The sequence below is a fragment of the Anomalospiza imberbis genome, chromosome 4, assembly GCF_031753505.1.
Source record: "Anomalospiza imberbis isolate Cuckoo-Finch-1a 21T00152 chromosome 4, ASM3175350v1, whole genome shotgun sequence".
NCBI classification, from domain to species: Eukaryota; Metazoa; Chordata; class Aves; order Passeriformes; family Viduidae; genus Anomalospiza; species Anomalospiza imberbis.
In genome coordinates, this window is record NC_089684.1 from 72,325,242 (window position 1) to 72,351,436 (window position 26,195).

General features: G+C 58.6%; 3 protein-coding genes across 4 annotated transcripts in view; 1 reads left to right on the top strand and 2 right to left on the bottom strand.

Moving 5' to 3' along the window:
- The window catches only part of RAB11FIP5 (RAB11 family interacting protein 5), a 447,460-nt gene that overhangs the window by 273,005 nt on the left and 148,260 nt on the right, over nucleotides 1-26,195 (bottom strand). Inside the window, exon 7 of one of the 2 annotated variants that reach the window (XM_068189173.1) lies at nucleotides 2,566-2,580. The exons of the other annotated variant lie outside the window; for it this stretch is intronic. The gene's annotated coding sequence lies outside the window, so the exon portion shown is untranslated. Of the gene's footprint in view, nucleotides 1-2,565; nucleotides 2,581-26,195 lie in introns of those variants that run through there. 2 annotated transcript variants of the gene reach the window in all.
- On the top strand, nucleotides 1,963-13,313 carry LOC137473295 (homeobox protein EMX1-like). Its single transcript, XM_068189184.1, has 3 exons — nucleotides 1,963-2,484; nucleotides 4,284-4,468; nucleotides 13,037-13,313. Exons 1-3 carry the CDS (start codon nucleotides 2,124-2,126, stop codon nucleotides 13,202-13,204), a joined length of 714 nt encoding a protein of 237 aa, XP_068045285.1. The 5' UTR covers nucleotides 1,963-2,123; the 3' UTR covers nucleotides 13,205-13,313.
- SFXN5 (sideroflexin 5) overlaps nucleotides 21,463-26,195 on the bottom strand; it is a 101,508-nt gene continuing 96,775 nt past the window's right edge. Inside the window, 1 exon segment of the mRNA XM_068189182.1 lies at nucleotides 21,463-21,684. Within this exon segment, the coding sequence (XP_068045283.1) occupies nucleotides 21,607-21,684 (78 nt within the window). The 3' untranslated portion in view covers nucleotides 21,463-21,606.

A 26,195-nucleotide genomic window follows, 5' to 3' on the forward strand; every position in this document is an offset into this window, starting at 1 on the left:
CTTCCCTTACCATCCCCGTCCCTCCGCGGGTGTTCCCCGCTGCCCTCTCCACCAGCTCTCTCACCCAACTCCTCTTCTTTATTTCCACTTTTCCTATTAAAAAAATAAATGGAAATATATATTTTAAAATCTATTTATAAAATATTTTGAATGTCGATTATTTTTTTCCTCTCTCTCTCTCTTGCGGAAATGAAAATAAAAATAAAATAAAAGCTTTGCCGACGCTCTCGCTCCATTTTTAGGCTTTCACTTCTCTGGGATTTCGTGTAATTTTGCCTTTCCTGCCCCCATCCTTCTTCCCGCAGCCTCTTGCGGGAGCGTGTCCGCGCAGAGCCCGCGGGCGCGCAGCAGCGCTCTCCTCTCCGCGGGGGGAAGGATCCCGCGCGGAGTATTTCGATCCAGCCAAGTGGAAAATAGACTTTCAACCCCCTTTGTGCGGGAGGGGAGGGCTGGCCCCCGCCTCCGCGGGCCAACAAAACTCCGAGCAGAGCCAAACTGCGGAGTGAACTCGGGACCGGCCCGCGCAGGGGCTGCGCGCCCGCGCATCCCCCCGCGCCGGGGCAAAAGGGCCAAAATCGCCACTTCTTGGGAGCTTTGGCTTTTTTTTTGGTTTTCTTTCTTTCTTTCTTTTTTCTTTTTTTTTTTTTTTTTTCATTCCCGGCGCACGATCGGAGCGGTGGGAAGAGGTTTCGGCCGGGGGAAGGTCCTGCCTTTGGAAGGGGACACGCGGAGGGGAGCGGAGCTTGCGCGGGGGGCGGGAGCGGTGGGGAAGGCTTCACCTGTCCTCCCCCCGCGGGCCGGAGTTCCGCTCCGCCGCTGCGGGCAGGGCTGGTTTATTTATTTAAACAGGAAAAAAAAAAAGGGAAAAAAAAGGGAAAAAACCCCAACAAAATAAGAAGAAAAAAAGAGGAATTTTTAAAAGATTTTTTTCTTTTTTTTTTTTTTTTTAAAAGACGGAGGGAAACCCCCCCGCAGCCGGAGCCCCTCTGCCGCAACTTCGCGGCGCGCCTGCGGGAGCGGCTCCAGTCCAGTTTTTCGGGCGCTCTCTGCGTCCTTTTGCCTCCTCTGCCTCCCCTTCCTCCCCTGCCTGCCCCTGCCTCCCCTTCCTGCCCCATCTCCCCCTGTCCTCCCCCTGCCTCTCCTTGTCCTCCCCTGCCTGTCCTACCTCTCGTGCCTTCCCCTGCCTACCCGGCCTCCTCGTGCCTCCTCTGACTCTTCCTGGCTGCCCTTGTCCTCCTCCGGCCTCCTCTTGCTTCCTTTTGCCTCTCCTGCCCGTCCTTACCCCGCCCTGCCTCCTCTTGCCTCCTCTTCCTCCGCTGCCCGTCCCTGCCTTCCCCTGCCCTCCCCATCTTGTCCCGACCCATCCCTACCTTGATCTGCTCTCCCATCCCATCCCTACTTTCCCCTGCTCTTCCATCCCGGCTCTGCCTCCACTGGCTTCCCCACCCCGGCCCTGCTCTCCCATCCCACCCCATTCCTACATTCCCTGATCTCCAGTTTCATCCCATCCTTACCTTCCCTGCCTTTCCCATCCCGGCCCTGATCTCCCATCCTATTCCCACATTCCCTGATCTCCCATCCCACCCCTGCCTGCCCCTGCCCTCCTCATCCCGGCCCTGTTCTCCCATCCCATCCCTGCATCCCATCGCATCCCATCGCATCGCATCCCATCGCATCCCATCGCATCCCATCCCATCGCATCCCATCGCATCGCATCCCATCGCATCCCATCGCATCCCATCGCATCCCATCGCATCCCATCGCATCCCATCCCATCCCATCCCATCGCATCCCAATCTCCGCATTCCCTGCCCTCCCCATCCCGGCCCTGCCTCCGCCGGCCTCCCCGCCGGGCCCGGGGCTCAGGTGAGGCCGCCCCCGGCCGGCCCCGCAGGTCCCGCCCGCCTGCGGAGCGGCCGCCCGGGGCTCGGGGCTGCGTGGGCGCCCGCGGGTGGGCGGCGGGGCGGGGGCGGAGGGAGGGAGGGGTGCGGGGCGCGGGTCCGTGTGTGTGTGCCGTGCCCAGGGGGAGGTTTCTTGCACACGCACACACACACACACCGCACACACGCGCGCACCCGCAGGACCGGCCCCGCTCCGGCCCCCCCCCGCTCCCGGCTCACACCATGTTCCAGCCGTCTGCGAAGCGCTGCTTCACCATCGAGTCCCTGGTGGGCAAGGACACCCCCCTGGGCCCCGAGGACCCCCCGCGCCCCGCCGCCCTCGCCTACCCCGGCCCCGCCGCCGCCGCCGACGCCGCCGCCTTCGCCCCCGGCTTCCAGGGAGCCGCCGGCCGGGCCCTGTACGGCAGCGCCGAGCTCGTCTTCCCCGAGGCCGTGGGGCACCCGGCGCTGCCCGTCGGGCCCCCCCAGCTGGGGGGCTCGGCCCTGCCGCACCCGCACCCCTTCTTCGGGCCGCAGCACCGCGACCCGCTCAACTTTTACCCCTGGGTGCTGCGGAACCGCTTCTTCGGCCACCGCTTCCAAGGTGAGCGGGGGCCGCGGGGGGCGCGGGCCGAGGGCTGGCGGCGGCCCCGGGGGCTGCGGAGCCGCGGGGCTCCTTCCCGGGGCTCGGGGGGCCCGGCTGCCGGGCAGGACCTGTTGCTGCCGTGCCCGCACGCACGGCCGGGGCCCCGGGCGCTCCACACCGGGGCCGGTGCCTCCGCACGCCCGGAGGCTCCGAGCGCCCGGTGCCTCCGAGCGCCCGGTGCCTCCGCACGCCCGGTGCCGGTGCCGTTGCACAGCCGCGGCCGGAGCGCTCCCGCAGCCCCGGGGCCGGGGCCGGGGCCGGGCAGAGCCGCGGAGCGCGGCGGCACCGCAGAGTCCCGGCCGAGCACCGCGGAGCTCCGGGGGACGGGACCGGCGCCGCCGCCTCCGTGCGCAGCCGAGCCGGGAATTTGGTTTTCTCCTTCCCGGGAAGGAAGGGAAGGATTTCGGTGCGGTGGATCTCGGCTGCGCAGAGAGATGTTGCTTGGTTCCGTAGATTTTCTCTCGATTCCTTTTCTTCTCTTTATTTCTTTCTTCTCTTTCTTTCCTTCTCTTTCTTTTCCTCACTTTCTTGTTTTTCTTGTTTCGTTCTTTCTTTCTTTCTTTCTTTCTTTCGTTCCTTGTTTCTTTCTCTTAATTTTCTGATTCTGTCTCTATTTCTCGTATCTTTATTTTCTTTCTCTCCGTTCCTTCCTACCCTCTTTCTTTTCCTTTTCCTTTCTTTAGCTGAGTCCTTTCCTTTCCTTTTTTTCCCATGTTTTTTTTTTTTTAATTATTTTTTTAATCTCTGTTTTTTTCCCTTTTTTTTCCTCTTTTTTTGCCTCTCCGTTTCCCCTCCACCGCCGTCCCCTCTGTCCCGCCGCGGTGCCGGGGGGTCCCGCAGCCCGGATTAGTTTTATCTGCTCGGCACCAACCCCTCGTTTGTCCCCGGGGCTCCGCCGGGGATTGCGGCGGCTGCCGGCGGCGCCCGGGGGCCCGGCCCGGCCCCCTCGGCCCCGGGAGCGGCTCCGGCCGGGGCCGCGCGGGGCTCCGGGTCCCCCACAGCCCCCGAGCCCGGCCCGCCGCTCTCCCGAGCCGTCCCTCTGTCCTGCCTTCTCTCTCCGCCTTCAATTTTCTGTTTCTTGCCTTGCTTTCGTTTCTTTCTACCTTGTTTCTCTCGCTTGCTTTAGCACTTTCCTGCTCTCGTTCGTTATTCTTTGCTTCTTTCCTTCTTCTTTTTTTTTTTTTTTTGCTTTCCCACTTCTTGTCTCTTTCTTTCCATCTCCTTTCACTTTCTTTTCCTTATTTTTTTCTTTCTCTTTCTTTCACTCTTTTAAAAATTGCTCTCCCCACTTTACTCCCCTCTTTCCTTGTCCCCTTCCCTCTTTCTTTCTTCCCTCCACTTTTTTCTTTCTCAGTTTTCCTTCTCTATTTTTTCCTGTCACTTTCTTAGTCTTTCTCCTATTTTATAATTTCTTTTTTTCTCTCTCTCAGTTTTTTCTCTGCCTCCCACCTTCTCTTCCTCTCTTTCCTCTTCCTGCTGCTCTCTCCATCCATCCCTTCTCCCTCCCATTCTTTCTTTCTCTCTCCTTCCCCTTCCTCTGGCGCCGCGTCCAACCCCACCGTGGGGCTAAGAGGATCCAAGAGGGAGAACGTGGCACAAACGCCGCGATTTTGGGGTGGGGAATCCTCCCCATACCCCGCAATTCCCCCTTTGTGCCCTTCCCGTGTCACAGGCCCAGGAAGTCACCCCAGCACCGCCCTGCCGAGGGGGTCCCGGGGGCCTGGGTTTGCTGTGCTGAGCTCTGTGTGTGCCCGCAGGGAGCGAGGTGTCCCAGGAGAGCCTCCTGCTGCACGGCCCCTTCGCCCGCAAGCCCAAGCGCATCCGCACGGCCTTTTCCCCGTCGCAGCTGCTGCGCCTGGAGAGGGCCTTCGAGAAGAACCACTACGTGGTGGGCGCCGAGCGCAAGCAGCTGGCCAGCAGCCTCAGCCTCTCCGAGACACAGGTACTGCCACCTGGCTGTCCCACCGTGTCCCACCGTGTCCCACCCTGTCCCGGCCCTGGGAGCGGCCCGGCAGCGGCACCAGTCCCGCACAGCGCTCCTGTGTGAAACCCCAGCTGGGATTGCCCAGGACCCCCTGAGCCTGCGGGTGTTCCGGGGCTCCTCGGGGTGGGTTTGGGGGTTTTTGTGGCACCTTTTGCGTGTTCCAGAAGCTGTGGCAGGTTTGGGGCTGGGGATGCGGCTCTGGCGTTGTCCTACTCTCCGGAGCGCCTTTCCGGTGTTGTTTCTCGCTGGCTTGGGGTGTTTTCCCTGGGAGCAATTTATGGGTTGAAAAATCCTGTTAGGAAAGGAGCGGCAGCCTGAAGGCTTCCCTGGAAAGCTGGAAAACCGTGGCTGAGCCAAGCAGCTCCGGGTCTGTGCACCAACACCCGGAATTCAGGATGGGTGTGGAGACGGTGCTGCTGAAGGGCGCTGGCTTTGGATGAGACTTTTTGTGATCAGAACAGACATTTCACAGGAATTTAGATGTAAGGAGACCCAGGAGAAGCACAAGGATGAAAGGAAAAGTGTACAGAGCTGGGGGAAAATGCGGGAGTTCGGGCTGAGCATCTCTGTGTATCCGAGCCCAGTGTCCCGGTGAGCGGCTGTTCCCAAATGCTCCAGGAGAAGGAGTTTTATTTCCCAGGATATTCAGCAGCTGAGGAGAGGGAGAAAGTTTTCCCCAGATTCTGGTGTGGTGGTTGGGCCTATGTGCTGAATTAATTGAATTTTTAAGCTTAAATTTAGTTGGGAAATAAAGCTGGAGCTGTGGGTGTTCCCAGTACCCGCCTGGCTCATCCTTGCCCAGGCTCTGCCAAACAAAACCTCCAGACGCGTCCCTGGGAGCGGGAAGTTCCTGGGAGGAAAATGTCACCGGCACGGGGACAGCGGGAAGGAGCAGCTGTGGATGTCGGGAAGCAGGGACCGAGCCCCCAAAATCCCCAGGGTGCTTGAATCCCGAGGGTGATGCTGTCCCGACCCGCAGCCCGCGGCTCGCGGGGCTCAGCGCCGACACAGGCTCGGGTCCCTTCCCGCTGCTCCCGTCACCTGTCCGGGCTGGAATGGAGAAAAAAGGGAAAAAAAGGACAAAACCCAAAGGTCAAAGAACAGCCAGGAACTTGTCGGGGTGGAAAGGGCAGCTGTGGGATGCCCCAGGGGGAGCTTAGCCATTCCCTGGCCTTTTCCAGCATTGCCTGGAGCCTAAATGCAATAATGCCATTTATTGGGGAAACGCAGCAGCGGCATCCAGCCCGAATCCCAGGGAGATTTCCGAGAGCAAAGAGGCCACGTAGATATTTTAAATTTTCATTTCTTGTGTGCTGCAGCCTATTTGGTGGCGTGGTGTTTCCATGATTTTGGGAAGCTGCTGCTGCTGGCAGGGACCACGAGAGGCAGCGGCAGGGCCGGGAAAGGCTCAGTCCTTCTCGCGGCCCCACGGATCCATCCGAGAACAGCACCCGGCTGCGGGGCTTCAGGCAGCAGGGAAACGTTTTTCCTTTCTGTTCTGTGGCTTGGGAAAAATCATTTTTAAAAGAAAAATCTGTTTTAATTACCTGGAGGGAAATAATCCCAGTGTGCTGAGGGATGGGAGACACTTAGGTATTGGGATTGGAGGAGTGGGACAGGCAGGGGCCGGTGGCTGTGCCAAACCCAGGATATTATTACTATTATTACTATTATTACTATTATTACTATTATTACTATTATTACTATTACTATTATTATTATTATTATTATTATTATTAATTAAATATTCGGTGATAAACCCTGCATGGAATCAAATTTTCACGGAAAACCAGCCTGCTTTATCCCTGCCACCCATCCTGGTGTGACACAGGTGTGTTTTCACCTGGGGCTCCACACCTGAACCCACAGTTTGGAGGGTTTTGCCATTTGTTCATGGATTTAACAATTCCCAGACGGGTTGCAGCTCCTGGCTGTGCCTGGCCCTATTTTCCCAGCTGCTTTTCCCCCTGGAAAAGGGAGTTTTTCCCTCCGGGCTCTGCCAGCTCCGGGTCCCCCAGCCAGGGAGCAGCACCTGGAGCAGCCCAGAGAAGGTGAGAAGGGTTCAGGTCCTGCCCAGCATCAGGAAATGCCTTGGGATATGGGGTGGGGATGGTGCAGCTGTTTAACCCCTTCCCAGCCATTCTCCTACTGAGAAGCCGCGTTATTTCGGGGTAAGATTGGAACAACAGGCCCGGAACAGCAAAATCAAAGGGACTGGGGGAACAAGATGCAGCTCAGGGCCCTGAGGGAAATCCAGGTGTTCCAAAAATGGGATCAGGGTGGGGACGGTGCAGGGAGGGCTCCAAAGGGAATGTGGGATGCTCTGAGCAAGGGGAGCCATCAGGGGGGTTTGGGTGTGCTGGGGTCACGGAGGTGTGACCCAGGTGGCATCGAGCTGGGGCTGAGTGGGGGGTTCTGGGCAGGGTGGTGGCACTGGGATCAGCAGGGATCCCGGGCACTGAGGTGGCACTGGGATCAGCAGGGATCCCGGGCACTGAGGTGGCACTGGGATCAGCAGGGATCCCGGGCACTGAGGTGGCACTGGGATCAGCAGGGATCCCGGGCACTGAGGTGGCACTGGGATCAGCAGGGATCCCGGGCACTGAGGTGGCACTGGGATCAGCAGGGATCCCGGGCACTGAGGTGGCACTGGGATCACCAGGGATCCCGGGCACTGTGGGTGCTTTGGGATCACCAGGGATCCTGGGCACTGTGGGTGCTTGGGGATCAGCAGGGATCCCGGGCACTGAGGTGGCACTGGGATCAGCAGGGATCTCGGGCACTGAGGTGTCTCTGGGATCAGCAGGGATCCCGGGCACTGAGGTGGCACTGGGATCAGCAGGGATCTCGGGCACTGTGGTGTCTCTGGGATCAGCAGGGATCCCGGGCACTGTGGTGGCACTGGGATCAGCAGGGATCCCGGGCACTGTGGTGTCTCTGGGATCAGCAGGGATCTCGGGCACTGAGGTGTCTCTGGGATCAGCAGGGATCCCAGGCACTGTGGTGGCACTGGGATCAGCAGGGATCCCGGGCACTGAGGTGTCTCTGGGATCAGCAGGGATCTCGGGCACTGAGGTGGCACTGGGATCAGCAGGGATCCCAGGCACTGTGGTGGCACTGGGATCAGCAGGGATCCCGGGCACTGTGGTGGCACTGGGATCAGCAGGGATCCCGGGCACTGAGGTTGCACTGGGATCAGCAGGGATCCGGGGCACTGTGGTGGCACTGGGATCAGCAGGGATCCCGGGCACTGTGGGTGCTTTGGGATCAGCAGGGATCCTGGGCACTGTGGTGTCTCTGGGATCAGCAGGGATCCCGGGCACTGTGGTGGCACCGGGATCAGCAGGGATCCCGGGCACTGTGGTGTCTCTGGGATCAGCAGGGATCCCGGGCACTGAGGTTGCACTGGGATCAGCAGGGATCCGGGGCACTGTGGTGGCACTGGGATCAGCAGGGATCCCGGGCACTGTGGTGTCTCTGGGATCACCAGGGATCCTGGGCACTGTGGTACTCCAGGATTTTGTGCCGGGCTGGGATCTGAGATGTGTGCTGGGACTGGGACGAGCTGGGGGCACCGTGCTGTGTCCTGTTGCATTGGGCATGGCTTGGCCGTGCCCAGCGCTGGTGGCACCAGGTCACTTTCCTTCCCATGGGAGCAGCCTGGGCTGGGAAGGTGCTTCCCTGGATTCCTCTGGCGTGATGGAGCCCAGAATTCCCAGCAGAGCCGCTCCTACCCTGGCAGCTCGTGGGGCAAACCCCACTTGGGGTCTCAAATCTGCATTCCCAAAGCAGAGGCCTCTGCCTGGCTCCTGCAGAGGGAGGTTTGGGGTGGTTATGGAGTCTCCATATGTCCTGGTGTCCCCTCCTGGTCTTGGGGTGATTATGGAGTCCCTGGATATCCCAATGTCCCCTCCTGGAGCTGTCCCTGCAGGGATGGAGCAGCCCTGGCCAGGGGCTTGGTGCTGGCTGTAATTAATAATTAATAATTAACAGAGCGAATGCCTGGGAATCACAGGAGGAGAAAGATGCCCAGATAGAGCTGTAGAGTGGCCCTGTGAGAAGCCCAAGGCTGGCAGTTGTCCCCTGCCTTGAGAACTGTCCCCAAAAACAAACCAGAGAAGTTTTGGGGTGTTTTCAGGAGGAAAGTCCCCGCAGGGACAGCAGGAACAGGCAGAGGTGCAGCGCTGGCACTGGGGGTGGTGGCACTTTGGGTGACAACCCAGCACAGGCGGTGTCACCAGGGCTTGTCCCTCTCTGTCCCCATCCAGACCCACCCCAGTGCCCTCAGCCTTTGTGGATTTTAATTGTCCCCAGTGTGGTGATGGCAATGTCACCTTCGGGCCAGCGCTGATTCCCCAGGTGCCATCAGCATTCCCGGGGCACAGCGGGATGTCCCGGTGGCCGTGGTGGCCCTCAGGGCACGGCACAGGTGGGAATGTGCAGGTAAACACGGGTGGGAGCTGAGCTTAGGGACAGGACAGGGATGCAGGAGCCATCCCGGGACCATCCCTGTCCTGCAGCAGGAGCTCGGGGCAGGAGGTGACCCAGGGGGACAGAGCCAGCCCCGGGAACGGCGGGGCTGGGACCCTGGCATGCACAAACACCCGGCATGAGAAGGGTTAATTTGGGAAAGGATAAAACCCCGGGCTCGGAATTTAAAGCAATTCCTCCCGGAGTGAGGGGGCAGCTTATCCCCAGTGCCCACGGGGAGCTTCTCACACTTTTCCCACCGTGGCTGCGGCCTTTGGAGCGAGGGATGCGGCACGGGCGGGTCGGGGAGCTCCCCCAGCCTGGGAACATCCCCGCTCCCCAGCCGGGAATCCCGCAGGAGCGGGCCGTGCCGCGCCGAACCGAGCCGAACCGAGCCGGGCAGAGCCGAACCGAGCCGGGCAGAGCCGAACCGAGCCGGGCAGAGCCGCTGCTCTCCCGCCCTGCTCAGGCACAGTCGCGCTCAGGCAGATTTAATTGCTTTATGCCCTGGTTCCCCTTCCACAGTTTAGGGATAAGGCAACTTCCCTGCTCCCAGAGGTTTAATTAAAGTTTGCAAAGTGCTCTGCGGCGCTTGAATGGAAGGCGCCAGCTCGGCATTGTTCTGGGAATGCCCCAGAGGTAGGAAAGGCAATGGGTTGTGGCCCGGGCGGGGGCAGGACACGTCCCGCTGCCAGGAGGAGCCGTTCCTGAGCCGGGACAGCCGAAAGTGAGGGGCTGCTGCTGGGCTGGCTGTGGCTCCCGGGAATGCCGGCCCGAACTGGGAATGCAGGCCCAGAATGGGAATGCCGGCCCCAGAACTGGGAATGCCAGCCTGGAATGGGAACGCTGGTCTGGGATGGGAATGCTGGAACAGGACGGGAATGTTGACCTGGGATGGGAATGCTGGTCTGGGATGGGAATGCTGATCCGGGGTGGGAATGCCAGCCTGGAATGGGAATACTGGCCCCAGAACTGGGAATGCCGGCCCAAGCTGGGAATGCTGGTCTGGGATGGGAATGCTGACCTGGGATGGGAATGCCAGCCTGGGATGGGAATGTTGACCTGGGATGGGAATACTGGTCTGGGATGGGAATGTTGACCCAGGATGGGAATACTGGTCTGGGATGGGAATGCTGATCCGGGGTGGGAATGCCAGCCTGGAATGGGAATACTGGTCTGGCATTCCCATCCCGGGCTGGCATTCCCATCCCGGGCTGGCATTCCCATTCCAGACCAGCATTCCTATCCCGGGCTGGCATTCCCATTCCAGACCAGCATTCCCATCCCGGGCTGGCATTCCCATTCCAGACCAGCATTCCCACCCCGGTCTGGAAAGGGAATGCTGGCCTGGAATGGGAATGCCGGTCTGGAATGGGAATGCTGGTCTGGCACGGGAATGCTGGTCTGGACAGGAATGCCGGCCTGTGCTGCAGTGGGAAGGCTCCAGAGCAGGGAGCAGGCGGTGCCTGTGGCCGGTGCTGAAGGACAGGGGAAAAGGGCCGATGGTCCCGGGGTCAGCCGAGCGGTGCCAGCGGCTGCAGGACCCGGAACAGCTGCAGCGGGAGAAAGCTCAGCCCGGGCTGGGCTCTGGGCTGGGCTGGCAGCGGCGGCCGAGCAGTGGCACCTAGTGCTGTGGGCCTGGGAGCCAGGCAGCGACCCAGCCCGCGGGGGCATCCTCACCCCACCTGGGGCATCTTCATCCTGCCTGGGGCATCCTCATCCCGCCGTGGGCATCCTCACCCTGCCTGGGGCATCTTCATCCTGCTTGGGGCATCCTCACCCTGCCTGGGGCATCCTCATCCTGCCTGGGGCATCCTCATCCCGCCGTGGGCATCCTCACCCTGCCTGGGGCATCTTCATCCTGCCTGGGACATCCTCATCCCGCCGTGGGCATCCTCACCCTACCTGGGGCATCTTCATCCTGCCTGGGGCATCTCCGTCCTGCCTGGGGCATCCTCATCCTGCCTGGGGCATCCTCATCCCACCGTGGGCATCCTCACCCTGCCTGGGGCATCTTCATCCTGCTTGGGGCATCCTCACCCTGCCTGGGGCATCCTCACCCTGCCTGGGGCATCTTCATCCTGCCTGGGGCATCTTCATTCTGCCTGGGGCAACCTCATCCCACCGTGGGCATCTTCATCCCGCCGGGGGCATCCTCACCCCACCTGAGGCATCTTCATCCTGCCTGGGGCATCCTCATCCCGCCGTGGGCATCCTCACCCTGCCTGGGGCATCTTCATCCTGCCTGGGGCATCTCCGTCCTGCCTGGGGCATCCTTATCCCGCCGGGGGCATCCTCGACCCGCCGGGGGCATCCTCACCCTGCCTGGGGCATCTTCATCCTGCCTGGGGCATCCTCATCCCACCGTGGGCATCCTCACCCTGCCTGGGGCATCTTCATCCTGCTTGGGGCATCCTCACCCTGCCTGGGGCATCCTCATCCTGCCTGGGGCATCTTCATTCTGCCTGGGGCAACCTCATCCCACCGTGGGCATCCTCATCCTGCCTGGGACATCCTCACCCCACCTGGGGCATCCTCATCCCGCCTGGGGCATCCTGGATCCCACCTGCAGCATCCACATCCTGCACCGCTGCCTGCAGTGTCCCATGCCACTGCCATCCCCCATCCCACCCCACTGCAGTCTCCCATCCCACCCCAGTGCCATCCCTCACCCCCCATCCCTGCCTGCAGCACCCAGCACTGCTCCCTGCAGCATCCCAGCTGCAGCACCCCTCGCCATCCCAGCTGCCACATTCTGCATCCCACCTGCTGCATCCTGCATCCCATAGCCCTGCCTGCAGCATCCTGCATCCCATAGCCCTGCCTGCAGCATCCTGCATCCCATCCCATAGCCCTGCCTGCAACATCCTGCATCCCACCCGCAGCATCCTGCGTCCCATAGCCCTGCCTGCAGCATCCCACATCTCTTGCCCCATCCACTCTGCTTTCTGCAGCATCCTGCATCCCCCACCACTGCCACCAGCATCCCTCCTCACTGGCATTCCCCATCCTGCATCCCTGCATCCCTGCATCCTGGCATCCCTGAATCCCTGCCTGTGCCATCCCATATCCCCCCATCCCTGCCTGTGCCATCCCCCATCCCTGCCTGTGCCATCCCGCATCCCTCCGTGCCCCACTGACCGTGTGGGTGCCCTCAGCATGCCCAGCTGCCCCCTGGCCGTGCTGCCTTGTTCCCTGGCCCATCCTGGCCCTGCCCCAGCCCAGCCCACGCTCCCAGTGGGACTGTGGGGTTGGACCCGGACTCCTGGGCCTCTGGCAGGTGAGGAGGGTGGGGTCCCCAGGGGTGGAGACTCCGCTGCCCCTCGGGGCTCCTGGGCAGAGTTTGGCACCAGGAGAGCAGAAAAGGTCTCCTGAAAGCTCAGTGTGGTCAATTCCTGATGGATAATTGGACTTTAGTCCTGGCTGGAGGTGTGGGGATGGCTCCGAGCGTCATCCCAGTGTCGCTGGAGCCACGGCCGCTGTGCCAGTGGCATCCTGGCACCAGTGACAGCTGGAACAGGGCTGGCTTTGGCTGCTCCCACGTGCGGTGCCCACCCAGGCCCAGCCCAGCTCGGGCTGATGGGCTCTGGGTGCTGTAAGGAGTGTCACCCCCGTGCTGCTGTCCCGTGTCTGAGGTGTCACCGAGTGTCCTTCGCCCCGCTGCGTTTCTCCAGGGACGTGAGCTGGCAGCAACCACATCTGTCCCCCGTGTCCCACCTTGCCGTGGGAAACTGAGGCAGGGCGGGGTGGCTGTGGGAGCGCTCCTGGAGGGATGGGGACAGGGACAGGGACAGGGACTGGGAGAGGGACAGGGATAGGAACAGGGACATGGACAGGGACAGGGATGGAGACAGGGACTGGGATAGGGATAGGAACAGGGACAGGGGCAGGGACGGGGACAGGGACAGGGCAGGGATAGGGATGGGGACAGGGACAGGGACAGGGACAGGGACTGGGATAGGGACAGAGAGAGTCTGGCCAGGGAAACCCGAGCCTCCTGCCCGTGCAGGGCCGGCCGTGCCGGGAGCCCACGAGCCGCTGTCTCCTGTGCCGCAGGTGAAAGTGTGGTTCCAGAACAGGCGGACGAAATACAAACGGCAGAAGCTGGAGGAGGAGGGCCCCGACTCGGACCAGAAGAAGAAGGGCTCGCACCACATCAACCGATGGCGCCTCGCCACCAAGCAGTCGAGCGGAGAAGACATCGACGTCACCTCCAACGACTAAGGCAGGGACAGGCTCCTGGTGCGGCCACCATGGAGAGGAGCCCGGGGCAGGAAGCGGGGACACAGGCGGCGGCACCCACCGGACTGTAGGGACATCGCCCACGCCGCCGCCGCCGCCCGCCGCCTTTCCTCGGGGCGCGGCCCGGGCGGGGCCCGACCCCGTCCCCGTCCCCGTCCCCCCCGCCGCCCGGGGCGTCCCTCGGAGGGGCTTTCGGGGAGCCCCCGCCGAGCCGAGGAGGGAGAGGAGGCTGCCAGGGCGGCCCCGGGACCGCGCATCCTCCTCGGCGCTGGAGTCCGTGAGATCCAACCACCACGTCCTACCAGCGGCTCAATGTTCCAAACCCTTCTTCGTTTGCCTTTTTATTCTCATTTCCCACCATTTCACACCCCCCTCCCCTCCCCAGGTTTCTCCGTTGTTTTCATCGTTTGGGTTTTTTATGACGATTTCTTTTTAATTTATTCTTTCTTCCCGTGCCCGTGTGCGTGCGTTCCCTTCCGTAGGTAGCAGCTGTAGTGAGTGTTACTGCGTGGAAATAAACGAAAAACGTGCTGGAAACTCACCTGGATACCTGAGGGGAGGGCGGCCAGGGTGGGGACAGCGGTGTCCCTGTGGGACGGCGACTGGGAGGCACTGGGAGGCACGGGGAGCGAGGGAACAAGCGGAGTGTGGGGGCTCCATGGCGGTGGGTGAGGACAGGGATGTCCCCTCGGGATCCCACAGGTGTGACAGGAATGTGGGGTGTCCGTGGGGGTATCCCTGGGGGTCCCACAGGTGTGACAGGAATGTGGGGTGTCCTTGGGGGTATCCCTGGGGGTCCCACAGGTGTGACAGGAATGTGGGGTGTCCCCGGGGGTATCCCTGGGGGTCCCACAGGTGTGACAGGAATGTGGGGTGTCCTTGGGGGTATCCCTGGGGGTCCCACAGGTGTGACAGGCATGTGGGGTGTCCCCGGGGGTCCCACAGGTGTGACAGGAATGTGGGGTGTCCCCGGGGGTATCCCTGGGGGTCCCACAGGTGTGACAGGAATGTGGGGTGTCCTTGGGGGTCCCACAGGTGTGACAGGCCTGTGGGGTGTCCCCGGGGGTCCCACAGGTGTGACAGGAATGTGGGGTGTCCCCGGGGGTCCCACAGGTGTGACAGGAATGTGGGGTGTCCCCGGGGGTCCCACAGGTGTGACAGGAATGTGGGGTGTCCCCGGGGGTCCCACAGGTGTGACAGGAATGTGGGGTGTCCCCGGGGGTCCCACAGGTGTGACAGGAATGTGGGGTGTCCCCGAGGGTCCCACAGGTGTGACAGGAATGTGGGGTGTCCCCGAGGGTCCCACAGGTGTGACAGGAATGTGGGGTGTCCCCGAGGGTCCCACAGGTGTGACAGGAATGTGGGGTGTCCTTGGGGGTGTCCCCGAGGGTCCCACAGGTGTGACAGGCATGTGAGGTGTCAGTGGGGGTATCCCTGGGGGTCCCACAGGTGTGACAGGCATGTGGGGTGTCCCCGGGGGTCCCACAGGTGTGACAGGAATGTGGGGTGTCCCCGGGGGTCCCACAGGTGTGGAGGTGCATGTGGCAGCTCCAGGAAAGGCAGCTCCACACCTGCCCAGGGATTGAATGTCGGGAGAGCTCCCGAACTGCTCCAGTTCTCTGCGGATCCCTCGGGAATGTCCCCTGCAGGGATGGGACGCCCAGGGCTGGCCCCACCGGGACCCTCCAGACATGAGGGACTTGGGGGTGGGGGGAGCTCAGGGGAGAAAGGTCAGGAGTTCTTCCCAGGTTTTCCTGGAATTTGGGGGAAAACGCATATCATAATTATAATTATAATTATAATTATGAATTATATATATGAACTATATATATAAATTATATATATAAGTAAAATAACTATATATAAAATATAAAATGAAATCATATATAAAATATAGCATATATACACATATATATACATGAATAAAACATACACCCACAAATGCATATATAGTGTGTATATTGTATTTTATAATTTATATTTTATATATATTTATTAGTATGCACACCGTATATTTTGTATGTAATATGTATATATAAAATATAGATTGTGCTTTATGAGGCCTATATTATATATAATAATATCTAATTACATATTTTAAAATATATCAATTGGCTTATATATTTTATTATATGTACTAGATGATAATTATATATATTATGCCTATAATTATACATATTTTTATATTCTAGCATTATACAGATTTTGTAATTATTTATGTATAATTATATACAAACACACAAAATTCATAATTCCTGCTGTTCGGAAAGCCCCCTCCCTACATCCAGGGAAAATCATTCCAAGGAAAATCCCCATCCCCAGCAGCTCCTTCCCTGGAAAACCAGCCCATAATAACCTTGTCCTTTACACCCCAACATTCCCACTGAAATTCCACATGGAGCTGGGAGCACAGCAGGTGTTTGACCTCTTTTATTCCGACACATCCGGGTGTTACACGGGGAGTCGCGGGCGGCGGCTACGGAGGCGTTAAAAAGAGACGGAGCCATGGGGGTCCTGGGGTGTCCCAGGGGTGTCCCAGGGTGTCCTGGGGGTGTCTCAGGGTGTCCTGGGGTGTCCCAAGGTATCCCAGGGGTGTCTCAGGGTGTCCAGGGGTGTGCCTGGGGTGTCCTGGGGTGTCCCAGGGTTGTCTCAGGGTGTCCAGGGGTGTGCCTGGGGTGTCCCAGGGGTGTCCCAGGGTGTACTGGGGTGTCCTGGGGGTGTCTCAGGGTGTCCCAGGGTGTCCCTGGGGTGTCCCTGGGGTGCCCACCCCGCTGGAAGATGCTGGTGCTGGCAGCTGTCCCCTCGCCATTCCTGAGGGATTCGCTGTCAGGGTGTGCTCAGATCAAAGGATGAGATGCCGTGTGTGGAATAAGCCATAAAATGAGGGAAAAACCCAAAGTGGTGTTTCCTAAAGGGACCTGGGGACACAGCTGGAGCAGGGGATGGCCACCAGCACCAGGACTCCACATGCCAGCCCGGGAATGTCCTCAGAGCATCCCAGGGGAGCCGATCTGTACCCAGAGCTCTGCCCAGGGGTGTCTCACACACCCCGGGAGCCCCCGCACTCCTCCCAGGGCCATCCCAGGCTCTGGATCTCCATCCCAGCCCTCCAGGAGGAGGGGACAGCACATCCCTCAGCCAGGTGGCATTGCTAGGGATGTCCCAGCGTCTCCTGTCCCTGGGTGGCAGGGTCCAGCATTGGCCAGGAGACCTCCTGCCCATCCTGCCAGGACCTGGGCACACCCCAGGGTGGGGAGCAGGAAAAAGAGCAACAAGGAAAAAGGGAAGGAGCTGAGCTGACCCCAGGCTGGAAGGTTTGGGACATGGGTGACACCACCCTGGGCTTGTCCCCTGGCTGTCCCCCGGCCAGCTCAGGGAGCAGCCAACAGACCCGCCCTCCAGGAGAGACATTCAAAACTTCCCGCTGGCACCTTTTGCTGCAACCTGGTCCTCATTATTCCTTAATTAACATAGCCAAGAAATCAATTAAGTGCGACATTTCTAATTAAATACTCCGGGAGATGATCATCTCATTATTATTCTGTGCCGAGGTGAACGGCTCGATGTGAGCGGCAGGCTCCGTGCTCCGCGTTCCCTGCCTTCCCCAATTACAGGAAATTGGGAATGCCAGTGCTCGGGGTTGTTCCCGCAAACCCAAGGCTCCGTTTTGTGCATTAGGAGATTAATTAGTGATTAAGTGAATGTGCAGAATGTTGTCATTAGCTGTGCTGTGGAGTCTTCCTGGCACCGTTTGCTGTCCTAATAACCAGCGCTAACGTGGCACCGCTCTCCCGGCTCTGTGTCCCGGCCCCAGTGCCGCTGGAAGGGCTGAGCGGGACATTCCCAGGTGGGACATTCCCATGTGGGGCATTCCCATATGGGACATCCCCAGGTGGGACATCCTCAGGTGGGACATTCCCATGTGGGACATTCCCATGTGGGACATTCCCAGGTGGGACCTTCCCATATGGGGCATTCCCATGAAGGGCATTCCCATGTGGAACATTCCCATGTGGGACATTCCCATGTGGAACATTCCCATGTGGGACATTCCCACGAGGGACATTCCCATGAGGGACATTCCCATGAGGGACATCCCCATATGGGACATTCCCATGTGGAACATCCCCATATGGGACATTCCCATGTGGGACATTCCCATGTGGGACATTCCCATGAGGGACATTCCCATGTGGAACATCCCCATATGGGACATTCCCATGTGGGACATTCCCATGTGGAACATCCCCATATGGGACATTCCCATGTGGGACATTCCCATGTGGGACATTCCCACGAGGGACATTCCCACGAGGGTCATTCCCATGAGGGACATTCCCATGAGGGACATCCCCATATGGGACATTCCCATGTGGGACATTCCCATGTGGGACATTCCCATGCTCTCCATCGCTTCCACCACAAGGGCAGGGACCAGGAGCATCCAGTGCTGGGGCTGCTCCAGGAGGGAGCCCAGCCTTGAGCTGCCTGGCAGTGGAAGTGCCTTTGGAGATCCGTGAGGGTCAGGTTTGAGGCTGCTTTGAGATCAAATTCAATCCCGGCCCTCGTGGGGATGCTGGAACCACATCAGTTGGGTTCAGCTGGGGACATCGTGACTTTGGTGTCCCCGTGTTGGCATGCCCAAGGACTCTGGGTTGCCCAAGCGTTTGGGTCCACAGGGCCACCACAACATGCTCCTTGTGTAAATCCCTCGTCCTGCTCGTCACCAAGCCGGGGACAGCGAGGGGAAGAGCAGCAGAGAGGGATCTGCAGTGTCCTGACTGTCCCAGGGGGATGCACGCGGGTTTGGGAGATGTGGGGACAAGTCCCAGGGTCTCCAGGACCACCTCCCCAGCCCAGACCTGCAGGGACTGTGGATGGGGCTTGGAGCACCCTGGTCTGGTGGGAAACCCCCCTGGCAGGGGTTTGGAATGGGATGAGATTCCAGGTCCCTTCCAACCCAAACCATTCCACGAGTCTGTGCTGCCAGAGGAGGCTGGAGAAGGGAACTGAGCCCAGGACCCGGTGGCTCTCCCCAGCTCCCCCAGGAGATTTTGGGCAGGGGCCACGACATTTGGAGTGACACTGTGACAAAATCTGGGAGCAACCACTGCTGCCAAGCTGCCAGAGGCTGGCGGAGGTAACCCTGGGGAATGCCTGACTCAGGCCCGGGATGTTTCATTCCTCAGCACAAACCCTGCCGAGCTGACTGAGTCCCATTTTGCTGCCACACAAAGCCAAACAAGTCTGACGGGGTTTGTGCGGGCAGACGACAAATCCAGACTCATTTAGGCCCTTTGATTGTCACTTGTTTGACGGAGCAGCTGCCTTTGAGCCGAGCCACGCTCACAGCACAGCTCCTCTGACATCCCCAAGCTGGTCCCCAGCCCCTCCCGCAGGATCAGGCCCTCTGCATTCCCTGGAGCTGCCTGGCTTTAATAAATCCCGAGTTTCTGCTCCGAGCTGATTCAGCCCCTACTGATGATCACTGCATTAGCGGGATGGGCACCCCCTGCTAATGAGGGGTGATCCCTGCGGGTGATGTGTGTGCAGGGAAAGCACCCACACCCACTCCCATGGCGGGGAAAATGGGGAGCCGGCTCTTTCCCAAGGCAGAACGTGATCAATCCCTGGTTTTCCTTGATGGCAGCAAAGCCCAGCCTCCTTTCATCCACTGGAAATTGCTTGCAGGTAACCCCAGCTCAGACACCACACCTCGGCTCTGCGATCACCCACAGACCCAAATCACCGCTCCCTCCTCTCCGCAATCTCGTGGCAGAGCGCAGCCTCCGTCCCTTCCTCCTTCCCCCTCCTCCAAACAGAAGCCTGGGATGAGAAAGCTTGGAGCAGAACCCACGGGGAAGGGGGAAGGCTGCACCAGACAGGCACCGGAGCCAGGAGCCTTCTCCCTGTCAGCACCAGAGCTGCCTCCGCTCCCCACCCCGCAGGAGGAAGGCAGTGAGACGGGAATTTCAGCCTCAGAGGAGCCTTTCCCTGCTCCACACCCCGCCATGGATGTGGTGCCAGGGGTACCTGCACCCCCAGACCCCACAGCCCCATGGAGGAGCCTGTTCCAGGCTCACAGCTGCTCGCCCAGGCTTGGGGGCTGCCAGCATCCCTTCTCCCCTCCCCAGGGTGCTGCCAGTAGGACACATGGCCACGGAAATGTCCCCAGGACAGCTCCCAGATCCCAGCCGGGGTGGGATCATCCTCTGGAATGTACATTCATCTCATCTAGAGCGTTAAAGGATCTCCACTGGGCCCAGTCCAGCTTTCCTGGCCAGGTGTAAATCCAGGGACAGCCCCAGGGTGAGCGGGGCCCACCCTGGGTTTCCAGCAGTGTTTGGGACCAGGAGCTGCCCCAGAACAGCACCTACGAAGGGCTGGCCCCTCCTATCCTGTCTGCTGGTGTGTAATTCCACAGCATCGACCCCTTTTGTGCTGTTACTCCTGATTTACACCAGGCCAGGGCAGAATCAGTGGCCCTGAGCTGCCCCACTGTGTGGCTCCCGTTCCTGTGGGTCTGACTCCCCACCCGGGGTGGGGTTCAGGCCTCCCATTTCCAGGCATTGCAATAAATCCATCAAATACATTCTGTGTCAGTGGTGATTTGGTTTCCCCTTCCCCCCAGCCTCCCCAACCCCACAAGAAATGGGCATTTGAAGGATCAGAGCCTGTGCCACCCCAGCAGCACCACGGTGCCCTCCCCTCGGTGATCCCGCAGGGACATGGGTCCTGCAGGGACATCCTGCCTCTGGAATGTTCTGCTGGTGGCCACGCTCCCAATGAACCTGAGGGAGTCCCTCAGGGTTGGATTTTGGGTGATTTTTTGTTGAATTTTGGGTGAATTTTTGTTGAATTTTGTGAGATACCAGAAAGCCAAACCGTGGCCCCAGACCCAGGGAGGGCCTGACTTGGTGCAGTGTGGGGGTGACTCAGCCCTCCCCTTTAACCACCCCAAAGCAGAGCCCTTGAAGGGACAGACAGACAGACAGACAGACAGATGTCCCCGGAGGGCAGTGTCCCCTCTGAAGTTGCAGTGTCACAGCCATCAGCTCAGCACAGCTGCCAGGACCTGGCTTTGGGTCCTCGTCTGCAGCCGCACAAGGCCTTGGGCAGAGTTGGCTTTGCTGGGTGGAGGGGCTGGCAAAAATGGGGGAGAGAAGAGGAAGAGAGAGAAGAGGAAGAGAAGGGAGAAGGAGAAAAAAAAAAGAAGGAGGAAAAGAGAGGAGAGGAGAGGAGAGGAGAGGAGAGGAGAGGAGAGGAGAGGAGAGGAGAGGAGAGGAGAGGAGAGGAGAGGAGAGGAGAGGAGAGGAGAGGAGAGGAGAGGAGAGGAGAGGAGAGGAGAGGAGAGGAGAGGAGAGGAGAGGAGAGGAGAGGAGAGGAGAGGAGAGGAGAGGAGAGGAGAGGAGAGGAGAGGAGAGGAGAGGAGAGGAGAGGAGGAATTCCAGTTGGAAGGGGCCTGCAATGATCCTTGTCCAACTGCCTGCCCAGCTGGGGATTGATCCAAACTTAAACCACATCCTGTCCTTAGACACCAGCTCAGCAAAGCGTGGCTTAGCCAACCACCTCAGATTAGCAACATCCCTGTCAGAGGGTGCTGGCTGGGACAAACCCCCCTCAGGGCTGTGCAGAGGCACAGAGCAGCTCCAGCATCATTTCTGCTCCAACACTCCACCTGTGGGCACCTTGGCTTTCCAGGATCTTGAAACCCAGGCAAAAGCCCCTGTGGAATTCCAGGGGGTGGGATCCAGGGCCAGCCAGTCTCTCAGTGAAGGGCAGGATGCCACCAGCAGCGTCTACAGGAGGAGGAGGAGGAGGAGGGATGGAGGGGCACAGCCGAGCCCTTCGCTGGGCACACGGATGTGGACATCCTCTTCAGCGCACGCGTGCTGGGGTGGGATCAGCAGGAAATCAACAGTGGGCACTCCCAATCCCCCGATCAATCACATCCACGCACCCCTTGGTCTCTACAGAGCTGGTGCTGTGCAGCAGCAGTGGAGACTGAGCTCCCACGGACACAAGATGTGACGTCTGCGTCGTGCAGGCAGCTCTGACCACGTGAGCTCACCCCTGAACTCCCTCCATGCAGTGCCAGTAATTCTGAGTTTTGTTAGCTAGTTCTACAGTGGTTCAACGTGATTTTATTTGTTGTAGTTGCTGCTCCTGTTGCTAAGTTAAAACTTTTACTGTTAATCTTTTTGAGTGGTGTGAGGTGTCAGTTCTCTGCAGGTGTTAATTCACTCCCGGGCTGCCGGGAGCAGCTCCTACCACTGAGCTCTATTATTTCATCTTCTTGTTGTTGTTTGCTTTCTTCCAGGCGGGGGCTGGAGCTTCCCCTCTTCCCTCCCCAGACCTTCTGGGCTGGGATGCTCCTCTTCCACTCACAACCCTTTGTTGTAGACCACAGTCTTACTGGTGGTGGCCATGGCGATCTCTGGCTCCAGCTGGGACGTCTCGATCTGTGGAGGCAAAGAGGAGCGGGATGAGAACCCAGGGATTGATCAATTAACGAGGAGAAGGAGGGGATGGAAATCATTCCGTGCCAATCACGCCTTTTCCTGGTGTTTGGTGTGCCGTGCTCCAGTCCCCAGCCCCCCCGAGCTGGATGGGTTTGCAGCGCACGAAACGCTGCACGTTCTCTGCCTGGCAGTGCTCAATGAATTATAGAGTGTCTGAGGCTCCAACGCATCCCACCCATCCCAGCTTTGCATCCCTTCCTTTCCCTGCAGCTCGGAGCCAGCCGGAGCCCAAAGCCGGACCTGGCGAAGCCCAGGTGGTGCCAGGAGGGAAGAGCCTCGCTGGGCTCCACCCTCACAGCCCAACCCTTCCTGCCCCTTTCGCCATCTCCATGAAATCTCCATCCCTTTCCTAATTTTTTCCCTCCGCCAGCTTCTCCTGAAGCTTTCCCTTGCTCTGAAACCACTTGGAATCTCTGCATCTCCGGGAAGGATCCGTGGCGCTCCCGGTCCCCTCGGGGAGCAAAGACCCCGCTCCCAGCCGGGCCAGGACACCTGGGAAAACCTGGAATTTTTGAAATCCTACACACTGAACCCACGCTGGTGCTGACACAATGCGAGGAACCCACGTTAAAAATCGAAATGCTTTTGAAAATGTTTAACCTAGTTAGACAAATTAGCAAAAATTTGTGCAAAACAATTTAGGTATTTAAAATATTCAATGTTTTTAAAAACTGGAAAAACTGTTCTTAGCTTTCAGCTGCAAAAACCCAACAAAATATAACATCAAAGCAATCTTAACATGAGGTGCAACATAACCCTTCAGCAAAGCTGTTAAACAGCTACTGAAGCATCATGGGAAATAGCACTTCATTTATTCAAATGCACATATGTCAGGTTTTTGCACCATATGTCATTCCAAGCTATTTACAGTAATAATTAAATCTTAATCAACGTTTAACCTCTGTAAAATGTTTGAAGGGATCTAATCACCCTTCAGACTGCACTAATGAAGGAGAAATATATAAACATAAAAAGAAAATGATGCATAGATAGCACACCAGAAAGAACAGTAATTGCAAAATTGTATTTCTTTTAAATATAATCAGCAAATTATGTAAAGTAAAGCCAACGAGTATTTTAAGTGAAGACATCTTGGGTGTCAGAGGTGTGATCAGCTAATTTTGTACTGCTATCCATAACAGATGTAGCATATTTTCTTTTAGTGCCATTATTAGCAACTTCACCATTCCCTTCAGTGCTGCAGCACAAAGTGAAGCATTGTGCCGGGAGAGCACCGGGAAAGGTGCAGGAGATCCGGATCCGACGGATCCCTTTCGAGGGAGGATTAACTCTGCTCTGCCTGCCTCTGACGCAGCTTTTCCTCCCATTGTGTGGGGATTTTTCTGCCAGGGACACGCAGAAGAGCTCCGAGGTTTTGGGGCTGGGTGGGATCAAACACCGCAAGGAAAGTATCCAGGTGGGAAGGGGAGTGGCCAGCCTGGGGTTCAAGGAATGGCTGGATGGGGTGATGCCACGCTGGTGCCAAGGTGGGGATGGGTCACTGGGTGGATTCTGTCATCTGAGAGGGCTTTTCCAACCTCAGTGACCCTGGGATTCAGTGCTTTGAAACGAATTCCACCTGGAACTGGGAGGGTCAGCTCCGACCATCCATCAGGGCTCGGGAAATGGGGCAGCTTAAACCCAACCTGCTCCTGGGGAGCCTCCACAGAAACCCAACGGAGAGGCCCTCCAGTCCTGCCCTCTCCAAGGGTCTGGGGAACTGGGAGCCCCAAGGAAGCCACAGCTGCCCTGGTGGAGCCCAGATCGGTGCTCGGAAAGCCCCGGGGCGCGCTGGGGACGGGGATGCGCCGAGCTGGAAGCGCGAGGCTGCGCGGGGGGATGTGCACCAGGCTGGGAGAGGGAAGGAAGGAGCGGTGTTGTGTTCACGCTCTCTTGGGACACAATTCAAGAAGCAGCGAGCACAATCCAAGCTGAACAGCAGGAAGAGTATCCTGGTGGGAAGAGCAAAATATCGCAGCCGACTGCTCGGGGAAGGTGTGGGGCGTCTGTGGTGGGAAGTTTTCAGCACAAATTACAGGGAACCCATCAAGAATAGTTTAGGCAGAGCTGAGCTTGTCTTGGTGGAAGGAAGAGATGAGATAATTGTTTGTAGATCATTCCAGCTTCCATCCCCTGGTCCAGGGGGGGAAACAGCTCCTTTCCCTGCATGGGGAATGGGTTCTTCATCCACTGCAAGGCTGTACAGAAGGGTCTGAGGTGTGTTCAGGGAGATGGGATGGAGGTGGGAGAGTTCTGGTGACTGAGCAGAAGGACTTGGGAATTCATGCCTAAGGTGGAAGTGCTCAAAAACCACATGGATGTGGCACCTGTGGACATGGTCAGTGGTGGCCTTGGCAGTGCTGGGGGAATGGCTGGACTGGATGGACTCTGAGGGCTTTTCCATTTTAACGATTCCATGGTTCTCATGCAGGATGGGCACCCAGTCAGGGACCCCTGTGACACCGCCAGTCACAGACACTGGTTTGGAGCTGTGATACCAAACTCAAACACCTTCCCGAAGCCTGGGAAGATGTTGGAGAAACTGGGGGTGACTGGTTGAACTGGAGCCTTCTCTTCAGGTCTCCTTCTGGCTGACTTTAATCAAGGAGGGATTAAAATCTGCTCTAGAGACTCAGGAGCTCCAAGGGGGGAAAAATGTACAGGAAATTGGGAAAGCTGCTCCGAAATCCATCAGGAGGAACCTGCTCCTCCCACATGGGAATCAGATGGAGAAGAATAGGGAGATGGTGGTGGGTTACAGGTATCAAGACAACATTAAATCACAACCTTGCTGTGCACCAGTCTTTGACTCCCTTGTTAGTGTTTTTTGTTGGAAAGTGTAGTTTCACTCATTTTGGGGTTTTGCTGTTCCAGCTGTCCAGAATCCCGGACCTGCCCAGCCAACTGGCCACAGAATTGTGACAGATGTGGAGACCACAGATCCTGGGCAAGATTTTGGTGTCTCAGCTGCCAAGACGACCCCGATCGTGGTCACGGCCATGCTGGGAAGCCTCCTGTGAAGGAGAGGTGGCCTTGGAGGGTGCACTGAGGAGCAGGCTGGGCTTACAGTGATGGGACCTGTCCCACTGTCCCACACAGGGGACTTTGTCCCTTCAAACCATTGCCCACCACGGGACTGGGGTTGAATCATGTCCATCCTCTTCCTCCCAGTTCTATCTGTGCGAGGGCAAAGGAGGAATCCCCTTCCTGGATTTGGGATGATGGCACTGGGGTGTTACTGGGAAAGGGCCTTCACGAATGAATCCAGCAGAAGTCCAGGAGGGACAGAAGCTCCGAGCAGCACTGAGGGACCCAGGGTGGGAAGCACCACTCCCAGACAGTGTTACAAGGGGGTTGTTCGGGGCAAACCCCAGGATTTGGGGCTGATGGTTGCACTGACAGCTTGGTATCTGACACGTGAAGCTCTCCAATGAGGCCGTGGGAGAAGCAGGAATTCCTTCAGCGCCCTGTGAGGCCGCTGGAAGCTCTGCCATAGATCCAGGGAGATCCTCACTGGAGACACCACCAGGGTGCACCTCCCAGCTCACCCAGAAACATGGCTGGGATGAACCACAGCCCATCCCAGCCCCTGGGAGCAGGTGAAGCCTGAGGATTATCCTTTCCCTCTGGCAGACAGCCAAGAGCACAAGGGGAAAAAGGGGGAAAACCCCAAAAAACTCTGTGCCCTGAACCTTATGAAGCACCTGTTCCTGGGCCAGCATCACTCAGGTAGCTCAGGCAGGATGGCAGCAGTGCCAGCACCGGTGCCCCTGACCCGCTGAAATCCATCCCTCCCAGGGAACAAAGCTGGGAATCGCCTCCCGGGTACCCACGGCTCTCCAGCTCTCTTCCCCCCATCCCTGCCTTGCAGTGGAAGCCTCTCTCCTCTCATCAGCTCAGACAAGGCTAATTGGGGTGATAAAGAACTGGCTCCGAGTGCTGGCGTGGGCTGGAGGAACAAATGGTGCGGTGGTCACAGCTGGTGCTGCGGAGCCGGCGCGGGAGCGGGCGCGGGGGAGCTCCCGGCGCCCCAAATCCCGGCAGCCGCTCCCGGCTGGGTGCGAGCGGGGGGTTGTGTGTGTTTTGCATGGCTGCTGACACGGGTGTAACGTGCAGGCGCGGCCGGTGAGGCAGCAGCAGGCAGAAAGCAGATGCTTTTTGTTTGGGGTTGATACTCATTTCTATCCCAGCTCGGGAAAAGGTGTAGAAAGGAATGTGCTCCGGAGAGTGCAGGGAGAGAGATAGGTCTAGGCTCGCTGCCAGGGATCCTGGAACGATATGGAAGGCAGCTAGGGGAGACAGGAGCAGATGGATTTGGCATACAGCTCATCACTCAGCCAAAAAAAAAAAAAAAAGGAGGGGGGGGGAGAAGAAGGGAGAAAGCAGCCAATTTTGGGAGGGGGAGGGTCATGGGGACTGACGGATGCTGCTCCAGGGTGGGGGAAGGGAGG